The sequence below is a fragment of the Panulirus ornatus genome, chromosome 46, assembly GCF_036320965.1.
Source record: "Panulirus ornatus isolate Po-2019 chromosome 46, ASM3632096v1, whole genome shotgun sequence".
In the NCBI taxonomy this organism is placed as follows: Eukaryota; Metazoa; Arthropoda; class Malacostraca; order Decapoda; family Palinuridae; genus Panulirus; species Panulirus ornatus.
Genome location: NC_092269.1, coordinates 21,133,776 through 21,143,733, shown reverse-complemented (window position 1 = coordinate 21,143,733; position 9,958 = coordinate 21,133,776). Strand labels below are relative to the sequence as shown.

The 9,958-nt window shown below is 41.8% G+C and overlaps 1 protein-coding gene across 1 annotated transcript in view; it reads left to right on the top strand.

The window, feature by feature from the left end:
- Positions 1-9,110, top strand: part of LOC139763330 (glutamate receptor ionotropic, delta-2-like) — a 135,100-nt gene extending 125,990 nt beyond the window's left edge. Inside the window, exon 8 of the mRNA XM_071689351.1 lies at positions 8,870-9,110. Within this exon, the coding sequence (XP_071545452.1) occupies positions 8,870-9,110 (241 nt within the window). The remainder of the gene's footprint in view (positions 1-8,869) is intronic.
- Positions 9,111-9,958: the final 848 nt, after the last annotated feature.

Sequence of the window (9,958 nt, the reverse complement as noted above, 5' to 3'; positions counted from 1 at the left end):
TATATATATATATAATGAGAGTTGGGGTGAGAGACTATCATTAAATTTTAGGGAGAATAAAAAGATGTTCTGGAAGGAGGTAAATAAAGTGCGTAAGACAAGGGAGCAAATGGGAACTTCAGTGAAGGGCGCAAATGGGGAGGTGATAACAAGTAGTGGTGATGTGAGAAGGAGATGGAGTGAGTATTTTGAAGGTTTGTTGAATGTGTTTGATGATAGAGTGGCAGATATAGGGTGTTTTGGTCGAGGTGGTGTGCAAAGTGAGAGGGTTAGGGAAAATGATTTGGTAAAAAGAGAAGAGGTAGTGAAAGCTTTGCGGAAGATGAAAGCCGGCAAGGCAGCAGGTTTGGATGGTATTGCAGTGGAATTCATTTAAAAAGGGGGTGACTGTATTGTTGACTGGTTGGTAAGGTTATTTAATGTATGTATGACTCATGGTGAGGTGCCTGAGGATTGGCGGAATGCGTGCATAGTGCCATTGTACAAAGGCAAAGGGGATAAGGGTGAGTGCTCAAATTACAGAGGTATAAGTTTGTTGAGTATTCCTGGTAAATTATATGGGAGGGTATTGATTGAGAGGGTGAAGGCATGCACAGAGCATCAGATTGGGGAAGAGCAGTGTGGTTTCAGAAGTGGTAGAGGATCTGTAGATCAGGTGTTTGCTTTGAAGAATGTTTGTGAGAAATACTTAGAAAAGCAAATGGATTTGTATGTAGCATTTATGGATCTGGAGAAGGCATATGATAGAGTTGATAGAGATGCTCTGTGGAAGGTATTAAGAATATATGGTGTGGGAGAAAAGTTGTTAGAAGCAGTGAAAAGTTTTTATCGAGGATGTAAGGCATGTGTACGTGTAGGAAGAGAGGAAAGTGATTGGTTCTCAGTGAATGTAGGTTTGCGGCAGGGGTGTGTGATGTCTCAATGGTTGTTTAATTTGTTTATGGATGGGGTTGTTAGGGAGGTAAATGCAAGAGTTTTGGAAAGAGGGGCAAGTATGAAGTCAGTTGGGGATGAGAGAGCTTGGGAAGTGAGTCAGTTGTTGTTCGCTGATGATACAGCGCTGGTGGCTGATTCATGTGAGAAACTGCAGAAGCTGGTGACTGAGTTTGGTAAAGTGTGTGGAAGAAGAAAGTTAAAAGTAAATGTGAATAAGAGCAAGGTTATTAGGTACAGTAGGGTTGAGGGTCAAGTCAATTGGGAGGTGAGTTTGAATGGAGAAAAACTGGAGGAAGTGAAGTGTTTTAGATATCTGGGAGTGGATCTGGCAGCGGATGGAACCATGGAAGCGGAAGTGGATCATAGGGTGGGGGAGGGGGCGAAAAATCTGGGGGCCTTGAAGAATGTGTGGAAGTCGAGAACATTATCTCGGAAAGCAAAAATGGGTACGTTTGAAGGAATAGTGGTCCCAACAATGTTGTATGGTTGCGAGGCGTGGGCTATGGATAGAGTTGTGCGCAGGAGGATGGATGTGCTGGAAATGAGATGTTTGAGGACAATGTGTGGTGTGAGGTGGTTTGATCGAGTGAGTAACGTAAGGGTAAGAGAGATGTGTGGAAATAAAAAGAGCGTGGTTGAGAGAGCAGAAGAGGGTGTTTTGAAGTGGTTTGGGCACATGGAGAGAATGAGTGAGGGAAGATTGACCAAGAGGATATATGTGTCGGAGGTGGAGGGAACGAGGAGAAGAGGGAGACCAAATTGGAGGTGGAAAGATGGAGTGAAAAAGATTTTGTGTGATCGGGGCCTGAACATGCAGGAGGGTGAAAGGAGGGCAAGGAATAGAGTGAATTGGAGCGATGTGGTATACCGGGGTTGACGTGCTGTCAGTGGATTGAATCAAGGCATGTGAAGCGTCTGGGGTAAACCATGGAAAGCTGTGTAGGTATGTATATTTGCGTGTGTGGACGTATGTATATACATGTGTATGGGGGGGGGTTGGGCCATTTCTTTCGTCTGTTTCCTTGCGCTACCTCGCAAACGCGGGAGACAGCGACAAAGTATAATAAAAAAATATATAAAATAATAAATAATATATATATATATATATATATATATATATATATATATATATATATATATATATATATATATATATATTTCTTTTTTTTTCTTTTTTTTGCTTTGTCGCTGTCTCCCGCGTTTGCGAGGTAGCGCAAGGAAACAGACGAAAGAAATGGCCCAACCCACCCCCATACACATGTATATACATACGTCCACACACGCAAATATACATACCTACACAGATTTCCATGGTTTACCCCAGACGCGTCACATGCCTCGATTCAATCCATTGACAGCACGTCAACCCCCGTATACCACATCGCTCCAATTCAGTCTATTCCTTGCCCTCCTTTCACACTCCTGCATGTTCAGGCCCCGATCACACAAAATCTTTTTCACTCCATCTTTCCACCTCCAATTTGGTCTCCCTCTTCTCCTCGTTCCCTCCACCTCCGACACATATATCCTCTTGGTCAATCTTTCCTCACTCCTTCTCTCCAAGTGAAAAAACCATTTCAAAACACCCTCTTCTGCTCTCTCAACCACAATCTTTTTATTTCCACACATCTCTCTTACCCTTACGTTACTTACTCGATCAAACCACCTCACACCACACATTGTCCTCAAACATCTCATTTCCAGCACATCCATCCTCCTGCGCACAACTCTATCTATAGTCCACGCATCGTAACCATACAACATTGTTGGAACCACTATTCCTTCAAACATACACATTTTTGCTTTCCGAGATAATGTTCTCGACTTCCACACATTCTTCAAGGCTCCCAGAATTTTCGCCCCCTCCTCCACCCTATGATCCACTTCCGCTTCCATGTTTCCATCCGCTGCCAGATCCACTCCCAGATATCTAAAACACTTCACTTCCTCCAGTTTTTCTCCATTCAAACTCACCTCCCAATTGACTTGAACCTCAACCCTACTGTACCTAATAACCTTGCTCTTATTCACATTTACTCTTAACTTTCTTCTTTCACACACTTTACCAAACTCAGTCACCAGCTTCTGCAGTTTCTCATATAAATCAGCCACCAGCGCTGTATCATCAGCGAACAGCAACTGACTCACTTCCCAAGCTCTCTCATCCCCAACAGACTTCATACTTGCCCCTCTTTCCAAAACTCTTGCATTCACCTCCCTAACAACCCCATCCATAAAGAAATTAAACAACCATGGAGACATCACACACCCCTGCCGCAACCTACATTCACTGAGAACCAATCACTTTCCTATCTTCCTACACGTACACATGCCTTACATCCTCGATAAAAACTTTTCACTGCTTCTAACAACTTGCCTCCCACACAATATATTCTTAATACCTTCTACAGAGCATCTCTATCAACTCTATCATATGCCTTCTCCAGATCCATAAATGCTACATACAAATCCATTTGCTTTTTAAGGATTTCTCACATACATTCTTCAAAGCAAACACCTGATCCGCACATCCTCTACCACTTCTGAAACCACACTGCTCTTCCCCAATCTGATGCTCTGTACATGCCTTCACCCTCTCAATCAATACCCTCCCATACAATTTGCCAGGAATACTCAACAAACTTATACCTCTGTAATTTGAGCACTCACTCTTATCCCCTTTGCCTTTGTACAATGGCACTATGCACGCATTCCGTCAATCCTCAAGCACCTCACGATGAGTCATACATACATTAAATAACCTTTCCAACCAGTCAACAATACAGTCATCCCCTTTTTTAATAAATTCCACTGCAATACCATCCAAACCTGCTGCCTTGCCGGCTCTCATCTTCCGCAAAGCTTTTACTACCTCTTCTCTGTTTACCAAATCATTTTCCCTAACCCTCGCACTTTGCACACCACCTCGACCAAAACACCCTATATCTGCCACTCTATCATCAAACACATTCAACAAACCTTCAAAATACTCACTCCATCTTCTCACATCACCACTACTTGTTATCACCTCCCCATTTGCGCCCTTCACTGAAGTTCCCATTTGCTCCCTTGTCTTACGCACTTTATTTACCTCCTTCCAGAACATCTTTTTATTCTCCGTAAAATTTAATGATACTCTCTCAACCCAACTCTCATTTGCCCTTTTTTCACCTCTTGCACCTTTCTCTTGACCTCCTGTCTCTTTCTTTTATACGTCTCCCACTCAATTTCATTTTTACCCTGGAAAAATCGTCCAAATGCCTCTCTCTTCTCTTTCACTAATACTCTTACTTCTTCACCCCACCACTCACTACCCTTTCTAATCAACCCACCTCCCACTCTTCTCATGCCACAAGCATCTTTTGCGCTGTCCATCACTGATTCCCTAAATACATCCCATTCCTCCCCCACTCCCCTTACTTCCATTGTTCTCACCTTTTTCCAATCTGTACTCAGTCTCTCCTGGTACTTCCTCACACAAGTCTCCTTCCCAAGCTCACTTACTCTCACCACCCTCTTCACCCCAAAATTCACTCTTCTTTTCTGGAAACCCATACAAATCTTCACCTTAGCCTCCACAAGATAATGATCAGACATCCCTCCAGTTGCACCTCTCAGCACATTAACATCCAAAAGTCTCTCTCTCTCTCTCTCTCTCTCTCTCTCTCTCTCTCTCTCTCTCTCTCTCTCTCTCTCTCTCTCTCTCTCTCTCTCTCTCTCTCTCTCTCTCTCTCTCTCTCTCTCTCTCTCTCTCTCTCTCTCTCTCTCTCTCTCTATATATATATATATATATATATGGGGTGTCTAAATGTGTTTGGATGTAACCAAGATGTGAAAAAAGGAGAGATAGGTAGTATGTTTCAGGAAAGGAACCTGGATGTTTTGGCTCTGAGTGAAACGAAGCTCAAGGGTAAAGGGGAAGATTGGTTTGGGAATGTCTTGGGAGTAAAGTCAGGGGTTAGTGAGAGGACAAGTGCTAGGGAAGGAGTAGCAGTACTCCTGAAACAGGAGTTGTGGGAGTATATGATAGTTTGTAAGAAAGTAAATTCTCGATTAATATGGGTAAAACTGAAAGTTGATGGAGAGAGATGGGTGATTATTGGTGCATATGCACCTGGGCATGAGAAGAAAGATTATGAGAGGCAAGTGTTTTGGGAGCAGCTGAATGAGTGTGTTAGTGGTTTTGATGCACGCGACCGGGTTATAGTGATGGATGATTTGAATGCAAAGGTGAGTTATGTGGCAGTTGAGGGAATAAATGGTATACATGGGGTGTTCAGTGTTGTAAATTGAAATGGTGAAGAGCTTGTAGATTTATGTGCTGAAAAAGGACTGGTGATTGGGAATACCTGGTTTAAAAAGCTAGATATACATAAGTATACTTATGTAAGGAGGAGAAATGGCCAGAGAGCGTTATTGGATTACGTGTTAATTGATAGGCGCGCGAAAGAGAGACTTTTGGATGTAAATGTGCTGAGAGGTGCAACTGGAGGGTATGTCTGCTCATTATCTTGTGGAGGCTAAGGTGAAGATTTGTATGGGTTTTCAGAAAAGAAGAGTGAATGTTGGGGTGAAGAGGGTGGTGAGAGTAAGTGAGCTTGGGAATGAGACTTGTGTGAGGAAGTACCAGGAGAGACTGAGTACAGAATGGAAAAAGGTGAGAACAATGGAAGTAAGGGGAGTGGGGGAGGAATGGGATGTATCTAGGGAATCAGTGATGGATTGCGCAAAAGATGCTTGTGGCATGAGAAGCGTGGGAGGTGGGTTGATTAGAAAGGGTAGTGAGTGGTGGGATGAAGAAGTAAGATTATTAGTGAAAGAGAAGAGAGAGACATTTGGATGATTTTTGCAGGGAAAAAATGCAATTGAGTGGGAGATTTATATAAGAAAGAGACAGGAGGTCAAGAGAAAGGTGCAAGAGGTGAAAAAGAGGGCAAATGAGGTTGGGGTGAGAGAGTATCATTAAATTTTAGGGAGAATAAAAAGTTGTTCTGGAAGGAGGTAAATAAAGTGCGTAAGACAAGGGAGCAAATGGGAACTTCAGTGAAAGGCGCTAATGGGGAGGTGATAACAAGTAGTGGTGATGTGAGAAGGAGATGCAGTGAGTATTTTGAAGGTTTGTTGAATGTTTTTGATGATAGAGTGGCAGATATAGGATGTCTTGGCCGAGGTGGTGTGCAAAGTGAGAGGGTTGGGGAAAATGATTTGGTAAACAGAGAAGAGGTAGTAAAAGCTTTGCGGAAGATGAAAGCCGGCAAGGCAGCAAGTTTGGATGGTATTGCAGTGGAATTTATTAAAAAAGTGGGTGACTGTATTGTTGACTGGTTGGCAAGGTTATTTAATGTATGTATGACTCATGGTGAGGTGCCTGAGGATTGGCGGAATTCTTGCATTGTGCCATTGCACAAAGGCATAGGGGATAGGAGTGAGTGCTCAAATTACAGAGGTATAAGTTTGTTGAGTATTCCTGGTAAATTATATGGGAGGGTACTTATTGTACAGAGGGTCAGATTGGGGAAGAGCAGTGTGGTTTCAGAAGTGGTAGAGGATGTGTGGATCAGGTGTTTGCTTTGAAGAATGTATGTGAGAAATACTTAGAAAAGCAAATGGATTTGTATGTAGCATTTATGGATCTGGAGAAGGCATATGATAGAGTTGATAGAGATGCTTTGCGGAAGGTATTAAGAATATATGGTGTGAATGGAAATTTGTTAGAAGGAGTGAAATGTTTTTATCGAGGATGTAAGGCATGTGTACGCGTAGGAAGAGAGGAAAGTGACTGGTTTTCAGTGAATGTAGGTTTGCGGCTGGGGCGTGTGATGTCTCCATGGTTGTTTAATTTGTTTATGAATGGGGTTGTTAGGAAGTTGAATGCAAGAGTTTTGGAAAGAGGGGCAAGAATGAAGTCTGTTGTGGATGAGAGAGCTTGGGAAGTGAGTCAGTTGTTGTTCGCTGATTATACAACGCTGGTGGCTGATTCATGTGAGAAACTGCAGAAGCTGGTGACTGAGTTTGGTAAAGTGTGTGAAAGAAGAAAGTTAAGAGTAAATATGAATAAGAGGAAGGTTATTAGGTATAGTAGGGTTGAGTGTCAAGTCAATTGGGAGGTAAGTTTGAATGGAGAAAAACTGGAGGAAGTAAAGTGTTTTAGATATCAGTTAGTGGATCTGGCAGCGGATGGAACCATGGAAGCGGAAGTGAATCATTGGGTGGGGGAGGGGGCAAAAGTTTTGGGAGCCTTGAAGAATGTTTGGAAGTCGAGAACATTATCTCGGAAATCAAAAATGGGTATGTTTGAAGGAATAGTGGTTCCAACAATGTTGTATGGTTGCGAGGCGTGGGCTATGGATAGAGTTGTGCGCAGGAGGATGGATGTGCTGGAAATGAGATGTTTGAGGACAATGTGTGGTGTGAAGTGGTTTGATCGAGTAAGTAATGGAAGGGTGATAGAGATATGTGGAAATAAAAAGAGTGTGGTTAAGAGAGCAGAAGAGGGTGTTTTGAAATGGTTTGGTCACATGGAGAGAATGCGTGAGGAAAGATTGACCAAGAGGATATATGTGTCAGAGGTGAAGGGAACGAGGAGAAGTGGGAGACCAAACTGGAGGTGGAAAGATTGAGTGAAAAAGATTTTGAGTGATCGGGGCCTGAGCATGCAGGAGGGTGAAAGGCGTGCAAGGAATAGAGTGAATTGGAACGATGTGGTATACTGGGGTCGACGTGCTGTCAGTGGATTGAACCAGGGCATGTGAAGCGTCTGGGGTAAACCATGCAAAGTGTGTGGGGCCTGGATGTGGAAAGGTAGCTGTGGTTTCGGTGCATTATTACATGACAGCTAGAGACTGAGTGTGAACGAATGGGGCCTTTTGTGTTTTTTCCTAGCGCTACCCCACACACATGAGGGGGGAAGTGGGTTGTTATTCCATGTGTGGCGAGGTGGCGATGGGAACAAATAAAGGCAGACAGTATGAATTGTGTACATGTGTATATATGTATATGTCTGTGTGTGTATATATATATGTGTACATTGAGATGTATAGGTATGTATATTGTGCTGTGTGGACATGTATGTATATACATGTGTATGTGGGCGGGTTGGGCCATTCTTTCGTCTGTTTCCTTGCGCTACCTCGCTAACGCAGGAGACAGCGACAAAGCAAAATTCATAAATAAAAAATATATAATAAAAATGAATGAATATATATATATATATATATATATATATATATATATATATATATATATATATATATATATATATATATATATATATATATATATATATATATATATATATATATATATATATATATATATATTTATATATATACATATATATCATCTTCCTCCTCATGGGATGTATGAAGTGAGTCAGCTTGTAACTACCAATATTCCTTCACTATTTACAGTTTTTATGTTAACTAACTTTTTTTTGTCACGATTGAGCAATTTCTTTTCTGTATGAAATCAAAACATAGTTCCCATAAAACAACAATTAATCATGTGTTACACGTGATTATTTTGAGTATTTTAGAACTACAAATGATATGCAGTATTGTCTATATACTGTCATAATTGCCCATTTTTAACAACCTGGAAATTTGATTTTCGTGTTCGTAACACTTCTTTTTTATTTTTTTGAAATTATGATGCTTCTCTCTCTGGTAGGTTTTCGTATGTTAGATGTGCGGTAACATACAGGTAAGACAGGAAATCTGACTGCATCCCCAAGTTCTAATAAAGGCAGTAAAGAGAGTGTTTCATTCAGTAAGTTTCGTCTGTGGTGCTTCTGGCACCAACAGACAACTCGAAAACCTTACATAGATATCTTTTTTTCTGTTACACTATGTATCCACAGATATAGCCTTTGCCACTTATATGTACAAGTTATTATTGGTTAAAGTAGACACGTCTTGATTTCTCTGCTCTCCAGGAAGGGTGCACCTTTCTACCCACGTTTTAGTGAATTTTTTACCCGACTGGATGACGCTGGCCTTATACGCTACTGGACTCAAGATGTGCTAGATGGCCGCATACGGAAGAACAGAGAAGAGGCGCTACTGGTTGGCGTTGTCTCATCACTGGTAATCATTGGATATTTTGTGCTTCTTTGTTCTCTGATGATCATCTGCAGAGCGACACCTTGCATATTCATGTCAAGCGAAGAACGTTGAGTTGATATTGTCTAAGGCTCAATCATCATACTCCTTCCGATGAATACGTGATAAGGCATGAAGACCACTTCTATGTCCCTCCTTAATGGTCTGAAACAACTATCTAAACACCTAACACGAGTTTCTGATCCTCTCAAGCAACCTTTTAACACACTCGGCCTCTTCTTCCCCCATGATCCATCTCATAATAGATGCACCATTTATGTCCTCTTAGGGTCACTACTCATCTCTATTCCTTGCAAAAGGAAACTCGCATCCTCACTCATCTTTCATATGGTCAACTTTGCCACTTTCACAGAGTTTAGTGGGTGTTGCATGAGCAGCTTTTATACTGACTATCTTCAGAAATAGTACTGCTTCTAGGTCAAGGATGCCTCCAGCTGTGCTGACCACATAGTGAAGGTACATAGTCTTGGCCAGGATAGTGTTCACCGCCCATTCTTCTTCAAAGTCTTTATTCTCCAGTAATGGTCTAATATTTCCTGATTTGATGTCTGTTGCACCAGAAGCAAAGAACATTAGGCCAAGAAACTTTGTATGTCTTCTGAATCTCATGCCACCTTAATTTCTGCGAGGAATCATGACAAAACTGTTTGTCAAAGATCAAGTCAAGCTTTCATAAAGGGAAACTATGCCGAATTACTTTCTTCTTTAGATGAAAAGTCTCTGGTTCTTACCCAGAAGAATCTCCAATGACTAGAATTCCATCTGTCCTCACTAACTGAAAAAGCAAAATTTTTTACCCTACACACCTCTATACTTGCCACTCCTGCCTCCTCCCAATGAGCCTTAACCCTCTCCCATAATATCAACACTACGTCAGGCCATTTGTTTACCGCCTCAGCTAC